At 47.2% G+C, this 20,037-nt stretch overlaps 1 protein-coding gene across 1 annotated transcript; it reads right to left on the reverse strand.

The window, feature by feature from the left end:
* Positions 1-993: 993 nt before the first annotated feature.
* On the reverse strand, positions 994-13,921 carry LOC115073865 (nicotinamide N-methyltransferase-like). Its single transcript, XM_029572769.1, has 3 exons — positions 13,572-13,921; positions 12,699-12,906; positions 994-1,572 (listed from the first exon to the last, which is right to left on the reverse strand). Exons 1-3 carry the CDS (start codon positions 13,723-13,725, stop codon positions 1,134-1,136), a joined length of 801 nt encoding a protein of 266 aa, XP_029428629.1. The 5' UTR covers positions 13,726-13,921; the 3' UTR covers positions 994-1,133.
* Positions 13,922-20,037: the final 6,116 nt, after the last annotated feature.

Consider the following 20,037-nt stretch of genomic DNA (forward strand, 5'->3'; position numbering starts at 1 on the left):
TACTCCTCTGAGAACCAATTGGATCACTTTTCTCCTGTCTCTAGTCTCGCTCAGTGTACACTGGGATAGGAGCACAGAACTCTGATCCTAAAAATGTCTTACTACCTTCTAGGGTAGTGTTTTTTCCTGATAGGAATCTATTTCTGATACAATGATAGCTTTTAGAGATCTACCCGTAGATAGCTATAATCAGGGGATAAATGCTATGTGAACTGGTTTTCTCATAGAGTACTTGAAGCCCATTAAAAAAAAAACAGGCCTGAACCTCTACTGGCAATAAGCCAGAGAGTTAAGATTAGCTGGGAACTGGCACCAGAAAAGAGAGAGAAGGGAAGGTAGTAGTGGGACGGACAGTATAGGGCAGAGGGCGCTGCAAGAGAAGAGTCCCTACCCTGTCACACCACTTATTTTGTGACCTACAAACCAACACTATCTAGGGAGCAATATTCAACCACCGAGTGGCTCGGCTAGTTACCCTGATAACCATATCTGGCTAATTAGCAAGGTATATCAGTGGCACAGTCGCACTGCTGAATATTCCTGGCTTTCTTAAATTTAGCCAGTTATGACCAGAGTTAGCCACATATGTTAACTGGCTAATTCTGATATTCGGAGTGTGTTTCTTTGAAGACAGTGGGGTCATGAAAGCTTTTATTTGTTCAGATGATACAGAACTGTGAAATTCAGGAGCACCTGTTAACCCTGTGCTTTAGAAATTCACACACTCCCTTCCCAACAATGATCCCAGCACCCCACCATCACACATATTCTGTGCTTCTTTCTGCATTTTTTTTCACTCATAGGAGTTTATCTTTAAAATAAACAAAAAAGAATCATGATTTCTTATAACTTCCATTCCAAGAGAGACAGGAGAAAAACACCAGAGTCCTTTGGCCTACAGGAGAACCAATTTCCTTTGTATATCTCCCTGGGTCAGTGGGTTAAACATAATATGATGATATTTCTTTTGATTTAAAATAAAAGGCCCTTGGGTGTGGTTTAAACCTTTTTACAATGGACAGTCATTTAATGGCTGAAAAGGTTATCACCTAATTACATGACATCACAGCATGCAGAAAGAAACTTGGACTTGGCATGCCTGAATGTTAAGAGGAGGCCTCTTTCCACAAGGACTACTTCATGTCCATCTGCTTACGTAAAAGAAGAAAGAAGGAAGCCTTGTAATCTGATAAAAACATGGAGGTCAGGTCAGTTCGAGGCTGTACCTCAAGCCGTTCCACAACATAACCTGCATCACAGACTGCCCTCTCTAGAAATTCCTTTTCTAAATCAAGGCTAAAAAATGGATACTGGCCAACCATATACATACTGGATCCTAGTACCCCACCCATTACTAAGTACCCTCCTGGTTTCAGCAGCGACGTGATATTCCTCAGAGCACAGCAGAAAGCTTCATGGTCCTTGCAGGCAGCATCCAGACAAAGAAAGGTGAGCAGGCAGTCAGCCTGAGGCAGGGTCAGCGGCTCCAGTGGGTTACTCTTAGTGACGTCGCACTTCAGAAGCCGTGTCACCGTTCTCCTCACCTTTTCTTCCTTCTCTGTCCACTTTTCCCTAAATGAGACGAGGAATAGAAATGAAAACTTCAGATAAAATCAGTCCTCTGGAGTTAGCTTAATTGCCAAATCTTGAAGAGAGAATCTGATAGCTTTGCTAGTGTATTAAGAATCATGCGAACAGATAAAGATGCCAAGGTCCACCTCATCTATGGTGAGATATATAACAGCCATTAGTTACAGCCTAAAATATTGGAGAGTGTAATCTATTATTAGGCCACTAGGTGGCTCTGTTCTTATAGGGGTTGAAGTAACAGAGTAAAAATCTTTTGTTGTCTGTGGTTTGTGTTGTGTGTTAGTTACTTTCTGTTCTTACTGATCCTTCATTGAAGAAATGCTGCCCACTCTCTGTCTCAGGCTCTAACAAGATCACACGGTTCTATGTAGGTGACTTGTAAATAAATGGAGCACTCTTGATATAGGCCCTAGAGTGACTGACTAGGTTAGAAACAGGTTGAGTGGGAGGCGACAAAGGGCAGCAGTAAATGGAGTTCACTTCCAGAAGGGGGGCATTACTAGGGGTGTATGTCGGGGAGCAATTCTTTGCAACAGTGTCTGGAAAGATTTGGGTTTTTTGCCGTTGATACCAAAATCTGTAACACAGTAGCCAGCCAGGAAGTTGTGGAAAACATTAGGAAGGATCTAGTACAGCTGGAGGAGAGGTCTAGGGTCTGGCAGCTAAGATTTAATGTTATAAAATGCAGAGTCATGCATTTGTGCTGCAAAAGCCCAAGGGAGCAGTACAGTATTGGGGGTGAAGTTCTTCTAAGCACAAAAGAAGAGTGAGATCTAGGGGTGATTGTATCTGATGATCCTAAGGTGACCAAACAGGTGGATAAAGCGACTGTAAAAAGCTAGAAAGATGCTTGATTGCATAGGGAGAGGAATGGTCAGCAGAAAAAGGGAGTTGATACTGCCCCTGTATAGGTCCCTGGTGAGACCTAATTTGGAAAACTGTGCAGTTCTGGAGACTGCACCATCAAAAGGATATAAACTGGTTGGAGTCAGTCTAGAGCAGGGGTCAGGAACCTTTTTGGCTGAGAGAGCCATAAACGCCACATATTTTAAAATGTAATTCCATGAGAGCCATACAATATGTTTAAAACTAAATACAAGTAAATATGTGCATTTTATGTAAGATCACACTTTTAATGTACAATAAGTCTCTGAAAATATTACGCCAGGCCTTAAGACACCAATACATCTCCTATTAGGAAAACGGACCAAGTCAGGCTGCTATAGAGTCCTACACAGAAACAACACGCCAGCAGAAAACCTCACCTGAATCACGTGCTGTCCCTCACCTAACATAGAATAAAGAGACCAAAACGCATAACAAGAAGCATGCAGAAAAAACTGAATTGGAAACTGCAACAAGCCAGAGTCTCTGTATGCAGTGTAACAAAGGAAAAAAGAAACATCACCCATCCTTATAAAACAAATCAAGAAATATAAAATCATCAGCAGTAAAACTGTACTAACAAAAAGAACATATTTCGAAACAGCTGATGAGTGGAATATCCAATAATTAAAAACTCATATAAAACATTTCCAGATACCAACAAAATATTTCAAAATAGCAGACACAAAGATCCAGTAATGAAAAATAATAAGGATACAAAAATTTTTTTGCTCTGCATACCTGGGAACGTTTGATATCCAGGTGTCCTGAGATTGTTCTGAATTAGCAGGAGGTGGGGTGGTTTGCTTGGAACTTTCTCCTCTCTCAGTCACATACCAGCACTCTCTCTCACACTGGCTCTCAATGACACACCTATACACACATGCTCTCAGTACTCACATATACACATGTTTTTTCTCTCTCATATAGGCTCTTAATTACACATTTACACATATGCTGTCTATCTTTTCACGCTTACACACACACACACAGGCTTTCAATCACATAAATACATGCTGTCTTTTTCTCTCACACACAGACTCATTCACATGCTTACAAACATGTCCTCTCTTTCTCTCATTTACACACAGGCTCTCAATCACATACTCACATGCTCCCTCACCTAAATCAGCTCTCAATCACACACAGACACACATGGTCTCTCTCTCTCATTGAAACACAGGCTCTCAATCACATACTCCATCACCTAAACCAGCTGTCAATCAGACACAGACACACATGATATCTATCTTACTTGTACACACAGGCTCTTAATCATACATACACATGATTTCTCTCACACACAAAGGATCTCAATCATACACACATATTCTTTCACACAAACAGGTTTTCAATCACAAACTTACACATACAGGTTCCCAATGGTAAACGTACATTCATGCTCTCTCTCTCACAGGCAGGCTCTCAATCACAGACATACTCTCTTTCACATATACAGGCTCTCAATCATTCACATACATGCAATCTCTCACTCACACACACAGGATCTCAAACACACATGCTTGCTCGCTCATTCACTCTCTCTCTCCCCCACCCCCACCCCGGGAACTCGCGGCAGCAGCAGCCTCCTCCCAACGCTAACCTCCTTCATTTTCAGCCCAGGCGAAGGCGGAGTCCCATCGGTCGCGGTTGAAACTCTTCATTTTCCTCCGAGCCGCGCTGCAGTCCTCTTCCCGTCGGACATTAGCGTGGCCTCTTCTTCCCGCGCAGGCACCCGATGCTCACCACTTCCTCTTCCGGGCCGCGGGAAGAAGAGAGCGCACCGGCGTGCTCTCTTCTTCCCGCGGCCCGGTAGAAGAAGTGGTGAGCATCGGGTGCCTGCGCGGGAAGACTCCCGCGCAGGCACCCGATGACTCCCGCGCAGGCACCCGGCTGACTCCAGTCGTGCCGCTGACTCTCTCTTCTCCTCCCCCCCCCCCCCCCGCAGGCCCGGAAGAGGAAGTGGGGAGCATCGGGTGCCTGCGCGGAAGAAGAGACCACGCTAGTGTGGTCTCTTCTTCCGCGCAGGCACCCGATGCTCTCCACTTCCTCTTCCGGGCCGCGGGGGGGGGAGAAGAGAGCACGCCGGTGCCGCTGACTCCTGCTGTCCTGCCGCGTTCCGCCCGGGCTGACAGCATTTTAAGCCCGGGCGGCGGAGGACCGGGGAGCAGCTGGGTCAGCGGGGAACCGCGAAGTGTGGCGACACTTGTCCGCGAGCCAGATGCAGCCCTCAAAAGAGCCATATCTGGCTCGCGAGCCATGGGTTCCCGACCCCTGGTCTAGAGGGTAGCTAATAAAATGATCAGTGGTATTCGTTCTAAAGCATATAGGGATAGATTTAAAAATCTAAACATGTACACCCTACGGCAAACTTTTCCATTCATGTAATTGGTTGGGGGGAAACACCCCCCCCCCCCCAAGATGTGTAATATACAATATGAAGGGTATCCATCAGGCAGCCACCTTGCCAATTAGTGGCCAACCATTTCCCCATTTTGTTTCTCATCAAATTGCTGAAAGGAACAAGCTCACACATACACGCATGGGCACAGAGAGGCAGACACCCGACACCCAGACAGACAAAGAGTGAAACAAACACAGAGACCCCCACACACAGACAAACAGACAGAAAACTAACACTCATACAGGCACAGAGAGACCGACCACACCCAGATCCAGAGAAAGAGACACCACAATGGTAAGGGCTAGACAATTTTAAAAAAAACAAAAAACTTAGGTGCCAGCCAAAATCTTTTAGGATCCAAGAAAAACTCCATCTCACCCTTCCCAACCTTTTTTTTTTTTTTCTTTTTTGATATTTACACTAATTTTTCCTATTTTTCTCTCCATTTTTGTATTTTTCTCAATTTGCTTGGCTTTATTTTCTCATGGTTCAATTTGCTTATTTCACTTTTTCTTAAACTTTTTGCCTTTTATTTTCCCTTACCACCGCCTCATTTTTCTCTTTGCCCATTTCCATGGGCAGGCAACAGCGGTGATCCTTTTCCCTGGGTAGGTACTCAACGGGATAATGAGCTCCTCCCAAGCTGAGGCCTGAGGGTAGCAGCTCTTCCTGGGTTGTGGAATTCCACAATGGTTGCTCCCAAGTTCAGTTCTGCCAGAGTAAGCAGATCTCCACTTGGGCCCACCACAAGAGAAGAACATCCTCTCCCCTGCCCCGGAGTGGCATACTTACTACATTTAGGCAGCTCCTTCCTTCCTAAGCTTGCAGTGCCTCCATGGCACCAAGTTTCTACAGAATAACCTTTTTTTTTTTCATTCCTGATTGGGCAAGCAGCATATCCCCCACCCACACACATACACACTCCCTGCCCCAGAGGAAAGGCGGGATAGGGGAGATATGATAGAGACATTTAGATACCTCCAGGGTTTCCATACACAAGAGATGAGCCTCTTTCAACAGAAAGGAGGCTCTAGAGTGAGGGGCCATGGGATGAGTGTGAAAGAGATTTGGGAGTAATCTAAAAAAATATTTCTTTACAGGGAGGGTGGTGCATGCATGGAACAGCCTCCCCATGTAGGTAGCAGAGATAAAGACAGTATCTTAATTCAAGAATGCATGAGATAAACCAGGAGGATCTCTGAGGGAATGATAGGAATTATAAGTTGAATTAGTTGGTGAGGATGGACAGACTAGATAGGCCATACATATTTTTCTGCTATCGCATTTCTATGCTTCCATGAAAAGCCCAATATACTGAATAAAGTCTTGTTTCAGATTCTTAATGCATCTTGTTCTCAAGTTGTTGGAACTTACACACTCTGTAACAATTTATCTGTTGCACATTTCTGTTGTAACACTACTGGCCTTGTGATCTCAGGCTTTATCCTTCATGCCCCCACCCACCTGGAACCTCTTTGCTTAGCCCACTCTTCATGAATTCTGACACTGCTGATGGTAATTGTTTTTTCTTGAAATGGGAGATTTAATCCTCATGATTTGCTCAGAATTGAGAGTGACATTAGGGAAGTGGGTGCTGTTATGGGTTGTACAAAATAGATTGCTCTGTAGGGTGCAATCCTCTGCCATTCCATTCGTCTTGCACTCATGATGAGGGGACTGCACTGCAAATGCTTGTGCACAAGATCATCATATCACAGAGAAAAAAGCTGGCAAAAACATTTCAAAGTTTTAACCGAGAGCATGCTAAAACCATTCCCTGTACGTATGTACCTGGATCAGTCCAGGCTCCTGGGTTTTGTCCCCCGCACCAGCAGGTGGAGACAGAGAAAGATTGACAGCATCTGCCCTATATATACCCAGGTGCTACCCACAGCCTGTCAGTATTACTCTGTCTCCAGCAGGTGGAGACAGAGAAAGATTGACAGCATCTGCCCTATCTATACCCAGGTGCTACCCACAGCCTGTCAGTATTACTCTGTCTCCAGCAGGTGCTAGGTTTGCTTACATAGTCTGTATTAGTCTGAGGCAGTTAGTTAGAGGTTCCATTTTAAATTTAATATCCTCTTTTTGGTAGGTCTTGTTTGCAAAAAAAAAAGAAAGACTTCAGCAAGGATCTCCTTAGCCTCCCAGGGGAAGTGCAGTCCCTCCTGGTTTAAGAGGCAGCTGCGGCTGCGGTCGAGGACCCAATAGCCCTTTCTTCAGCAGCTGAGGGGTTGATACCGGGGAGCCTGGCTCACTCACCCCTGGAGACCTGGTGGCAAGACCCTTTCCTGTACTGGGCAAGTACTCCTAATTAAATTTAAAAAAAAAAATCTGTTGTTTCCTTCGACTCTCCCTTCCCTCATCAGGGTTTTTTCTTTCGGTGCTTGCTGTTTTTTGTTCCCGATCGCCGTTTAAAAAAAAAAAGAGAGGTTATTTTTTTCTCTGCTTCTCTCGGCCCGACATGTCCCTGAGGGTGGCATGCAGGGCATGTGGCTCGGTGCGCGGTCGTTTATCTGATGAGGATCTGTGTCCTTCTTGCATGCCGGGGGGGGGTCATGCTGCACGTCTCTTCAGTTACCCGCACGTTCGGGGAGATGCCAGTCCTTCCCTTGGCTCCGTTCCCGCTGAGCGCGGGAACGGGCACCATTTTGGATGGTTTCGGCGCGGCAGGGCCAGCCACAGTGGGTGTTAATTTTTTACCTCAGCAGTGTTTGCCCGTAGGGGGGGTCTAGCGTGGCGAAACCGCTGCAGTCTGCAAGGGGAGAGGCCCCTGCAGATAAGGGGGATTCCTCTTCCTCATCCTCCTCAAATTCGGACTATATTCGTTTTTTACACAAGGCCTTTCGAGCTAAAAAAGCCGCAAAGAGACGCGGCAGGGACAGGAGTCCCTCACCTTTACCCTCAAAATCCCGGAAGTGGGCCTGGAGTCGCTCGGAGAAGGATGCCACCAAGGATAAGCGCCCTTTAAGGTCCCAGGCGCCACAGGACAATTCTAGTTCCTTCTCTGATGTTTCTTTGGATTCAGAGGATCAGGGCCTGGCCAGCCCTCCCCCAAAGGGGATAGAGGGTGAGGGGGATCTGCAGCAGAGTGCTGCACGAGATACCCATGGCATGGAAGGAGATGACCCTAAGGTAGTCCGGTTATTCAGAAGGGATGAGCTTACCCCTCTTATCCCGGCTATTTTGAAGGAGTTAGGCATTGAACTGACACAGGATCCAGCGGTCTTAGGGCCTATGGATCCTGTGTTATTGGGTCTGAGGGGCCCGCCTACTACCTTTCCTTTCCTTTCCATTTTTCGGCGACGGATTTGCTGTACCGGGAATGGGATACACCTGTTATGGGCCTTAAAGTTACGAAGGCCATGGATAAGCTCTATCCTCTACCAGAGGAGGCTCTAGAGCTTCTGCGAGTCTCGAAGATCGATGCCGCGGTCGCTGCAGTTACAAAGAAGACGACTATTCTGGTCACAGGCGGTACAGCTCTCAAGGATTGGCAAGACCGTAAACTTGAGCTGCAGCTGAAGACAATTTTTGAAGTCTCGGTACTGGGGGTCCGAGCAGCCATGTGTAGTAATTTTGGTTTGAGAGCGGGCCTGCGGTGTGTTCAACAACTTCTGGCCAACGAGTCTCTCTCCAAAGAGGAAGCTCGGCAAGCTGGGTGCCTGGAAGTGGTGATAGCATACAGTGCAGATGTGCTGTATGATCTTCTGCGAACTTCTGCTCGGTCCATGGTCTCAGCGGTTTCAGCTAGACGCTTATTGTGGCTTTGGCACTGGGTAGCGGATATGTCTTCCAAATCTAGGTTGGGCTCTCTTCCTTTTAAGGGAAAGTTGCTGTTCGGCAAGGAGCTCGAAGACTTGGTTCAGTCCTTGGAGGGGAATAAGGTCCATTGCCTTCCCGAAGATAGGCCTAAGCCGAGGTCTTCGTTTTCCTCAAGATCTCGTTTTCAGGGTGATTGGAGGATTCGTACGCCCCGGGCGTCCACTTCATCTTTTGTCAGTCTACAGGCAAACAACAGTCATAGTCTCAGTCCTTTCGAGGATGCCGTTTTGGTAGACCCGGTACCTCCCCATCTGCTTCAGGAGGCAAAACTTCACAATGATGGGCTGCCGGTCCATTCCTCGGTGCCAGTGGTAGGGGGCAGACTATATCTGTTTTATGAGGAATGGGCCAAGATCACGTCGGACCAGTGGGTCCTCTCTGTGATAAGAGATGGCTACACTTTAGATTTTGCACGCCAACCACGTCAACAGTTTCTGGTCTCTCCATGCGGCTACACCGTGAAACCCCAGGCGGTAAAGCTGACTGTGCAACGTCTTCTCGACCTGGGAGCCATTGTTCCAGTTCCTCCCTCGGAACAGCGCACAGGCCGATATTCCATCTACTTCGTGGTACCGAAGAAGAAGGGGTCCTCCCGTCCCATTCTAGATTTAAAAAGGGTAAACAGATGTCTGCGCATTCCAAGGTTCCGTATGGAAATGCTCCAGTCTGTGATCGAGGCAGTACATCCCGGGGAGTTCCTGGCATCTCTGGATCTCATGGAGGCGTATCCCCATGTAGGCATTAGGAAGGATCATCAGCAGTTCCTGAGATTTGCAATTTTGGGGAGACATTATCAGTTTCAGTCTCTGCCCTTCGGTCTCGCTACAGCACCCAGGACCTTCACCAAGATCATGGTGGTCGTGGCAGCACAACTGCACAGAGAGGCGTTTTTGGTAAACCCCTATCTGGACGATTGGCTGATTCGAGCAAAGTCGGAAGCTCTTTGCCAGGAGACAATCTGGCGGCTGTTGCAGCTGCTGGAGGTGCTTGGCTGGGTGATCAGTATGGCCAAGAGTCACCTTATCCCCTCCCAATCCTTGGAGTATTTGGGAGCTTTGTTCGACACTCGGCAGGGTCGGGTCTTTCTCACGAACGACAGGATTGTCAAGTTGCAGGTGCAAGTACAGTCCTTGCTCAACAAGTCCCAGTCCATCATCTGGGATTATTTACAACTACTAGGATCTATGACTTCTACTTTGGAGCTGGTTCCCTGGGCCTTCGCTCATATGCGGCCTTTACAGTCAGTCTTGCTTTCCCGCTGGAATCTGACCTCCGAGCAGTTCCATCTGGTTCTACCATTGCCAGACTCCACTCGCTCCAGCCTACATTGGTGGTTGATCAGGGACAATATGACCAGAGGAGTTCCATTGGTGGTTCCGGATTGGACAGTGGTGACCACAGATGCTAGTCTCTCAGGCTGGGGTGCAGTTTGTCTGAGGACTCCTGTGCAGGGGCAGTAGACTCCGGAAGAATCTCGATGGTCCATCAATCAGCTACAGACCAGAGCAGTCTACCTCGTGCTACAAGCGTTCCTCCCGTTGATCGGCTGGAAGTCGGTCCGGGTGTTATCCGACAACGCGACCACAGTGGCTTACATCAATTGTCAGGGAGGCACCAGAAGTCGCGTCGTAGCAGAAGAAGCGCGCCTGTTAGTAGACTGGGCGGAGTAGCATCTCCTCAGCATAGCTGCATCCCTCATTGCAGGGCTGGACAACGTTCAAGTGGATTTTCTGAGTCGGCATCGTCTCGACCCCGGCGAGTGGGAGCTGGCAGACAAAGCTTTGCAACTTCTCTGTGACAGGTAGGACGTTCCCCAAATGGATCTAATGGCGACATACAAAAATTCCAAGGCCCCGCGATTCTTCGCTCGCCGCAGGGCAACAGGAGCGGAAGGCGTGAATGCTTTGGTCCTTCCTTGGCCAACGACGGTTCTCCTGTACGTGTTCCCCCCTTGGCCTCTTATAGGCAAGGTGATCAGGTGCATAGAAGGGCACCCGGTGAACGTGATCCTGGTAGCTCCCGAGTAGCCACGCGGACTTGCTTCATCTGGTAGTGGACAGTCCTCTATGTTTCCATCCGATCCTGAACCTTCTCCATCAGGGTCCAGTCTGTTTCGACCAGGTCGATCGCTTCTGTCTAGTGGTTTGGCTTTTGAGAGGCCGTGCCTGTGGGGCAAAGGCTATTCCGTAGCAGTAGTCACTACGCTATTGCAAACGCATAAGACTTCTACTTCTTTGTCTTACATCCGAGTCTGGAAGGTTTTCGACTCCTGGTGTGTGGCGAGGGAGATTGTTCCCACTCATGCCGCTGTGTTCGATATTCTAAGTTTCCTTCAGGCGGGCTTAGCCAAGGGACTGTCTTGTAGTTCGTTGCGGGTCCAAGTGGTGGCTCTTGGATCCTTACACGGTCCTATTCAGGGCGTACCATTGGCCACGCATCCAGATGTTGCTCGTTTCCTGAAGGGAGCGAGGCATTTGAGTCCACCACTAAGCTCTCTTTGTCCATCTTGGAATCTGAATTTAGTTCTCAAAGCTCTGTGTGCCCCACCCTTTGAACCCTTATGTAGCGCAACTTTGAAGGACTTAACGTTGAAGGTTGTCTTTCTAGTGGCAATCACATCGGCACGAAGGATTTCCGAGCTTCAAGCACTGTCCTGTAGGGACCCATTCCTGCAAATCTCCGATTCTGGTGTCTCCTTGCACACGGTTCCTTCTTTTCTACCTAAGGTTGTTTCTTCTTTCCATTTGAATCAATCTGTGGAACTTCTGTTGTTCTCCGATTTGAATAGGTCGGACCCTCTTTCATGGGATCTGTGCAAATTGAATGTTCGCAGAGCTCTCCTACGCTATCTGGAGGTTACTAATGAGTTTCGAGTCTCGGACCACCTCTTTGTGCTCTGGAGCGGCCCTAAGAAAGATAACATGGCCTCTAAGACTACCATAGCTCGCTGGTTGACGGAGGCTATTAATTCGGCTTATTTACTCCATGGTCGTCCTTTACCTGGGGGTCTTTGGGCACACTCAACTCATTCTCAGGCCACCTCTTGGGCGGAATGCCAGAAGATTTCACCACAAGAGATCTGCCGGGCGGCTACATGGACGTCCTTACATACCTTTGCGAGGCATTACAGACTTGATGTTCGGGCGCCAGGAGTGGCTAACTTTGGGGAAGGTGTGCTTCGCGCAGGCCTCTCCGGTTCCCATCCCCATTAGGTGTTCGCTCTGGTACATCCCAGAAGTCTGGACTGAACCGGGTATGTACAGGGAAAAGAAAATTGGTTCTTACCTGATAATTTTCATTCCTGTACTACCACGGATCAGTCCAGAGTCCCGCCCGTCTTTTACCGTTTGGAGGTAATGGAGAGTCCGCTTCATCAGCATTGCTTTACATCTCGTAGGGTTATCTCACTTCTTGTTCCCCTGTTTTGGGGTCTAGTTACAGTTGGGGGTCCATGCTCCTTTTTTCTGTTTACGGTTTTTTGTATATAGTTAGTTTAGTTGGCTTTTCTGCTGCTTTGATATTACGTAATACTGACAGGCTATGGGTAGCGCCTAGGTATATATAGGGCAGAGGCTGTCAATCTTTCTGTCTCTACCTGCTGGTGCAGGGACAAAACCCAGGAGTCTGGACTGATCCGGGGTACCTCAGGAACGAAAATTATCAGGTAAGAACCAATTTTCTTGTATTGCAGTTCCTTCAGCACAACGGAGTTTCCCCACACATTCTGCCATCTCCAGAACCACCAGAGCAATTTGGTTGACCAACGGCAGGTAATGAAATGCCCCCAGCAAGACTGAACTCCCCCACCACCACCACCACCCAGAACCTGAGCACATCACTTCTGCAGGTGCTGCAGCATCTTAGTGCAATGCTATGCTGTACAGCGCTGCACATATTACATGGGAACCCTGGAGTGCATGTCCCAGCTCTTGCACACACAAAGGCAGTCACGTCTGCTAGTGCAGCTGTGCCTTCACTCGGGCCATATCCATACCTGTCACCTTCCAATTCACACACAAACTTCACAGCGGAGCTCCAGTCAAATGCTCCCGGCTCCTTCTTCAGCCACTTCTCCAGCTCCTGCAGGTTCCGGTCCGTGTAATCTGTGGCGATGATTTCTCTGAAGTATTCACAGGCTGAGAGGAACTGGTAAATGGAGGGACCAGAGCCGATGTCTATCAGGGTGTCTCCTCTTATAGCCCCTGCAGGAGAGAGTACAGAAACTGAATATTACACACAACAGAGGCTCTCTCTCCTCCTGTAAAGCATGAATACAGCACAGACAGCTGAAGGATAGTGCCTTGCTGGGTCAGACCAAGGGCCCATTATACACACACAAGCTCTCTCACATGCTCAGTCATATATACACACACATGATCTCTCACATGCTGAATTATATATACACACACAAGCTCTCTCACATGCTCAGTCATATACACACACACACAATCCCTCACATGCTGAATCATATATACACACACAAGCTCTCTCACATGCTCAGTCATATACACACACACACACACACACACACACGATCCCTCACATGCTGAATCATATATACACAGACAAGCACTCTCACATGCACAGTGTTGGGGAACATTTTATGATGCAATTTTATCTGCAAATATATTTATAGTCCTATCAACTCCAATTCAGACATGTAAACATAGCTATTATTTACCAGAAAAAGGACCCATCGAGCAGTCTGGCAAGAAAGTTGAAATAGAAAAGCAAAACAACAACTGTTGAAACCATTCAGAAACAAGGAAAAGGACTTCTTGGTCCAGCAGTCTGCTCATTTGGCTTGGCTGCACTACACATACAGAACCGGAAGATAGGAAAACCAGCTGAGAAATATTGCACTTACCTGAAGCAAAAGTTCCAAAGAGATTTTTAAGTATGAATGGCAAATACTCATCAGTAACAAAACTCCCCACGTCAGCAGCATAATACGTGTCCAGGTAGGCTCTAGGGTCAAAATCCCTCTGGTAGATTTCTTTATCTGTGAAGTCCAGTGCCATTCTGTTTTGTCAGAGTTTGGACAAATTGTGCCCCACTCCTGCCTCTCCCTGCTCTTTTTATAATGAAAGAATATCCCCGGCACAGAAAACAAATATTAAGTAAGACCTATCTAAGCTTATGCAGAGTTTAAGAAAGGAATGTCTGAAACTTTATGTGCACCAAAAAAAGGGTCTTAATCCTCCCTATCCGTCTTCTGCAGCGTCTGTCTCAGATCAACCCTCTGGTATGTGCCTAAAAGCTTTAAGAAGCGTTCAGACTTGACCTGCAGAAATAGCCCCGCATTGCAAGGAGTTTTGGAACAGAGAGTTTTAAAGACAAATTACAGCTGGTGTTTAATTTAAACAAGACCCTCTATGGAGTCTCTATGGGAACTTATGGAAAACTTTTCTTAGATTTAATCTTTTTCTGTCTGCAAAGTGGACAATGTGGTTTCTAAATTGAATCCCCTCATGGAACAGCACGAAAGTAACTTTAATAGAACATTCAAGATAGCTTTCTGCAGTCCATCAGGACATTGTTAAAATTCAGGGGATTCAATCCACATTTATCCGAAATAGTGGAGCACTTTCTCAGAGGCTTGGAGAATTCTTCTCGCTGTTTGAACCTTTGGATTCTAAATTTTCCTAAGATATTGGGTGAATTCCCTGAGGTTACTTTAAAAAAATATTTCTTGCAAGTTCTTGGATACCTTCTGGTGAATTTCCTTCGATTACCAAAGTTACTTTTTTGACTTCATCCTCTCAAACATCTGCTGGTGCCACTGCTAGACCTCAGTTTCCTCCTTTTTACCTCACTGACTTATTAGAGTCATTAGGACCAGAAATCATAGAAAGGGCCACTCTGTTAATCTCTTTTGTTCTCTATATAGATTTATCTAAAATGATGTCATTATATTTCAGAAATTTAAATTCTCCTGTCTATGGGCAGAATCTTAGAATTTTTCCAGATACTTTTAGGTCAACTTAGCATAGACATAAAGGCATTTTAGCCCTTAAGAAAGATACTCTTGAGTTGGGGGCAACTTTTTTTATTCCGTTATCCTTGCAAATGTTTGGTGAAGTTTCGTTTTGAGACATTTGTCTTCTTTGCTCCTGAGCAGTTTCAATCCTTTCTTAATGCTAGGAAAATAATTACATCCTCACCAGATCTGACAAACTCATAATGATATAATAGGATCTGCATATAGTTTGTTTGGGGTCCTATACCTGCTACAGCTTTTTCTTTACTGTTTCTTTTTAATCTCTTTATTTTAATCATCCCCCTTCTTCACTGTTCCTCTGCAGTCTTATTTTGAGGATAACATTATACCAGTTTCCTAAGATAATGTAATCACGGCTGAATGTACAAGTGTAAAATTTTGCTGGATTCAGAGTATTCCTTTTTATCCTTTTTCTTTTATGTTATCCTGTTGTTTCTACAACAAAGTTGTTAATATGCTTTATTTAAAATTTGCGGAAATAAATAATAATAAATATGAGCGTCCATTTTCTCACCCCACAGGAATACGAGAGAGAGCGATCTGGGCGGGCAGGATAGCTTTCTTGCAGTGGGAGGAGTAATGCCCTTTGCTTGAATGCTTGGAGGGAGAAAATACATTGGTGCAAACAAAAACATCAAATAAAAATATCCGGCCTGAAGAGTCAAAGTTAAATACATAATCATTAAATACTGAATCATAAAGTTAAATATAGTGGACCCTCGAGTTACAACTGACTTGACATACGAACAACTTGGGTTACAACCAAAATTTTAGTTTTGAGTTACAACCAAAGTCTTGAGTTACAACCTGAATGCCAGCCAAGGCCATGTGTATCTGCTCGTGCATGTGGTTGCTTCTAATTGGGCGTTTTTTTCCTGTCAATCGTGTTTTTTTGGGGCTTGGTGGGTGGGACTTCTGCTCTGTTGCAGTGATTGGCTGCTGCTGCGATGATGATGAGGTCTGTCCATCTTAGGCACACCCAGAGCTGCAAATGTTCACAGGAGCACATAGGCAGACCCGGCATGGCTTTGAAGCAAGCAACAGCATCACTGGTGACCAAGGAAGCTTCTGTGCAGCAGCAGAAAGTGAGTGTAGCACTCAGCTGGCTACAACAAGGTATCAGGAGGGGAGGAATGAGTATGCTGGGAGGGGGAAAATGTTTGGGGGCCAGAGATGTGCTCTGAGGGGGTGGGAAAGGGGGAATCCTCCCCCTCCTCCCTTTCTGCAAGCCAAAGATGTCAACTTGAATGGTGAGTACAGTATGAAATTGTTGTTTCTGGTAGGCTAGGCATATTTTATAACTTTTTCCTAGTGAGTACACTAGGAAACTTATAGGTGTTTCTGGTAATTATGCACATTATACAACCCTTTTTTATTATGAAAATGTTAGGTAAGAGGTGCTTTGGGAGGTTCGGAATGCATTATGGGTATTTCCATTATTTCTTATCGAAAAAATAGTGTTAACTTACAACCAACTTGAGTTACAACCAACCCTCTGGAACGAATTGAGTTTGTAAGTCAAAGGTTCACTGAAAAGTCCATTGTCCAAAATGATGAGTTGTTACGATTCCTCCCGTAGTTGGAGCTACGGGAGGCCTCTCACCTTTCTCTGGAGGCCACTCCGAAGCTGGGGTCTCGCCTGATCTGGTTGCCCAGCTTTTGCTCCATGGCCTGGGAGGTCTTCGACGCCTCCGGGCCTGCCTGAGGCCTGCTTCAGTCTTCGCCTGGACTTCCTGGTTTGGGCCACGCCCTTCTCCCCAGGGGTCAGCCCGCAGCTCTTCTCTCCAGTTATAGGGCCAATCAGGTGTGGCTCATCTGAACTCCTCCCAGGGAGTTGCTTGTTTCCTGTCCTACAAAAGGACTACCTTTTCACTCAGTCCTTACTTCGACAATTGCGCTAGTCTACCTAGTCTGTGTCTCCCTTGGACTTCCTGATGTTCCTGCTTGTTCCTGATGTTGCAGTCCTGATGCTCCAGGATTGTGGGACCCATGCCTCCGAGAGTTCCTGCTTCTGATTCCTAGTTCCAACCCTGGAGGACCCGAGGGGTTTCCACTACCCTGCGCTGAGTGACTTCCCGAGCTTCTCCCGCTTTTCTTGTGGTCCGCGACCAGCCTCTTGGCTGTGTAGGGCGTGAAGGAGACAGTGTGGTCCGCGACCGTCCATTGGGGCCACCCGATGGCAATGGATTGGTAGGGCGCCTGAGGGTCCTGCTCATCCCTCTTGTTCCTGTCTTCATCCTGAACTCCTCTGTGCTTTGCTCCAAGTTCCAAGGCCTTGCTTTCTCCACTTCAGTCCTGTGCCAACCTGACCTCCGTCCGGCCTGCCGCCTCTGCTGCTCCCTGCGGCAGATCCGAAAGGGCTGGGAATGGTCGGAGGACTGTTCAGAGACCACCATAATAGTGTGGTCTACCGGGGTGTGTAGGTCAACGGAGTGGCTGAGACCTGGACCGTCTTCACCACTGCAAGGGCACACCTCACTTCTCTTCCACCTAGAGAGCCTTGGTATGCCAAGCCTCGAGTGCTTGCTCGAGACTGACGCTAACCATAACATGAGTGTACATCTGACTCTAGTTACAGGGTTCTTTCTAGGCAGGTAGGTGTCCTTATTACAGACCTCTGGGTACAGCCCATAGAGGTATTAAATGAGTTTATTCTCCCAATGGTTGTGCTGTGGGAATCCTAGTGTTGGGTTCCCCTTTGCTTTGCAAAAATCCTACTTTTAGAGATCTTCTTGTTATGATTTCGGGGTGTGAACCCTTGGTCCAGCGAAGAACAGAATGTCCGATCGCTGGTTGGCGAGGCCTAGACCAGGAATCTCACGGAATGGACGGCAGGGAGATCCGGATGCAGGCGCCTCCTGCAGGTCGTATGGTTCGGATGGCTGATGTCTCCAGCAGGTCGTGGAATCAAAAGGTAGATGTCCTCAGCAGGCCGTGGAGAGTAAAGCTGAGCTGGCGCCTCCAGCAGGTCGTGGAATCAAAGGTAGATGTCCTCAGCAGGCCGTGGAGAGTAAAGCTGAGCTGGCGCCTCCAGCAGGTCGTGGAATCAAAGGTAGATGTCCTCAGCAGGCCGTGGAGAGTAAAGCTGAGCTGGCGCCTCCAGCAGGTCGTGGACTCAAAGGTAGATGTTCTCAGCAGGCCGTGGAGAGTAAAGCTGAGCTGGTGCCTCCAGCAGGTCGTGGAATCAAAGGTAGAACAGTTCAGATAATGGGAGTTGAGGAAACTCCGCAACCAGTCCAAGGGTCGAGGTCCAAAGAATACCTCGCAGCCGGTCCAGGGGTCAGAAGCCAGAGAATACACCACCACCAGTCCAGGGATCAGGAGCCAGAGAATACACCACCGCCAGTCCAGGGATCAGGAGCCAGAGAATACGCCACAGCCAGTCCAGTCAATGCCAAAGATCAGGAACCACGAACAGGAACAGACCAGGCGCCGAGAGGAAGTCAAGGCAAGGTCTGAGGTGCAGAACATGCCTTTAAATAGCTCCCACCAGCTGGCACACCAGAAGAGAGCCAATCCCATCACAGGAGGCTTCCTGCAGGGAATCCTCGGCCTTGATGTAAGCCCCTGAAGGGGGCGGAGCCAGCAACCCGGAAGAGAAGCAGAAACGCCGCGGCCATGTTGTGCCGCGGACCGCGGCCCCGGACCCAAGACCCAGCACATCTCTAAGGAAAACGCGGCGGTCTGCTGCGCTGGTAAGCGGCGGTTTCCGGTTGCGGCTCGCCGCAACCGCGGCTCCTAACACTTCTTTCCCGTGGACACCCAGCCTGTCCTGATTCTGTGGGAGAAAATCTGGATGGGAGCTCCTTCTCTCCCTTTTTTTCCCTGGGTTATGCTGTTCTATATTCCTCAGCTCTTACTTCAGGTGATTTCTCTTGTGGAAAAATCTGGGGACCAGGCTATTAATCCTGTGCTGATATCCCATTGGGGAAGGGGGATCCAAAAACTTCTCCACTACTCCTTGGTTCAAAAAAATGCTTTAAACCTTAATATGGATAGCTTCTCTACATTCACTGTCTCTTGCAGCAGGATCTATCACTGGTGTTTGCCTACCTAGGGAATAGAGTAGGCTCATAGGTTTTTGGTCTCCTGAAGAGACCACCTTCGCCCTAAAGGGTATCAAGCTTTAAAAGTCTATCTCACTGTAAATTATAAGAAGGACCCTCTGGGCAGGGAGTGCACGGTGAGATATCTCTTCCAAAAGAAACTCCTTTGGGTAAGGCTGGGAAGCCCTACCAGAGTGTGGAAACAAATAGGTTGCCTCTGCAGCTGCTCTCTCTAACGGAACCCCCAAGTGTTAAAATGGCCGGGATAAATAGCACTGAGTCATCCAATCAGAACCTCCAGGTGGGAGGGACTGAAGGGTATGGGTGGCTCCCTTTCTAATTGTATCATAAAGACAGGGATAGTGGCATCTCGTGGCCAGACCGAGAGGATCTGCCACAGTAGATACAACATTGATAATTCTTGCTTGAAAATAAAATTCATCGGTTTTGAAGTATCTTGAATGCTCTAAGGGTTTTCATGTGTTTACATTTAAATTTTGCTCTTGTAATTTGCATTCTGCCTTCCACCTTCTACCCCTGAGGGACGTGCTGGGTGGGTTTTTGACCTATTTTTCCCATTTTAAGGGAGACTCAGTTGGAAGGATAATTCCCTTCTGCCTTCCCCTTCTTGGTTTCCTTCCTAGGGTCACCCCTCTAATAACATCTGAAACCCCATTTCCATTATTGTACCTCAGCTACTGTAGTGGGAGGGGGCGGTCACTGTATTATACCAAAAGGGGGGGGGGGGGTTATAGATAGAACATATTGACAAAATTCAGTAGTTACAGAAAACAAACAAAAATCACAGTTCCAGAAATTTATTGAACTCCTGTCACTTCAAACTTCTCTTCCTTTTGTAACAATTACTTCTTCTAGTCTTTCCCCAGGCTTAGGCTGGGCCTCTCTTTCTTTCCAGCACTTAGTAAAATAGTTACTCTCATAGTCCTGTTGAGCTTAAGGAAAGATTCCTTCTGGTGCAGCAGAGGGGAAGCACACCAAGCCCTGTAATAAGTCACTGCTGGCATAATTTGCATCCTGGTCCAGACAAGTGCCTGCAGCACTTAAGTACAGGTTTTCTTAAATCTTCCAAGGAGTACTGCAACATTTTAAGAACATAAGAAAATGCCATACTGGGTCAGACCAAGGGTCCATCAAGCCCAGCATCCTGTTTCCAACAGTGGCCAATCCAGGACATAAGAACCTGGCAAGTACCCAAAAACTAAGTCTATTCCATGTAACCATTGCTTTACTTTCTTCCCTTCAGGTTTCCTGAGACTTTTGGAGAA

The sequence above is a fragment of the Rhinatrema bivittatum genome, chromosome 12, assembly GCF_901001135.1.
Source record: "Rhinatrema bivittatum chromosome 12, aRhiBiv1.1, whole genome shotgun sequence".
Taxonomy (NCBI): domain Eukaryota; kingdom Metazoa; phylum Chordata; class Amphibia; order Gymnophiona; family Rhinatrematidae; genus Rhinatrema; species Rhinatrema bivittatum.

What these genes read in the sequence shown, in the direction of transcription:
- LOC115073865 (XM_029572769.1), bottom strand. Translation starts at nt 13,725, where the DNA reads ATGGCACTGGACTTCACAGATAAAGAAATCTACCAGAGGGATTTTGAC. An exon ending in CTTTGGAACTTTTGCTTCAG is followed by an intron (nt 12,907 to 13,571) that starts GTAAGTGCAATA and finishes TCTCTCCTGCAG; the next exon opens with GGGCTATAAGAGGAGACACC. An exon ending in TGTGAATTGGAAGGTGACAG is followed by an intron (nt 1,573 to 12,698) that starts GTATGGATATGG and finishes CGTCTCATTTAG; the next exon opens with GGAAAAGTGGACAGAGAAGG.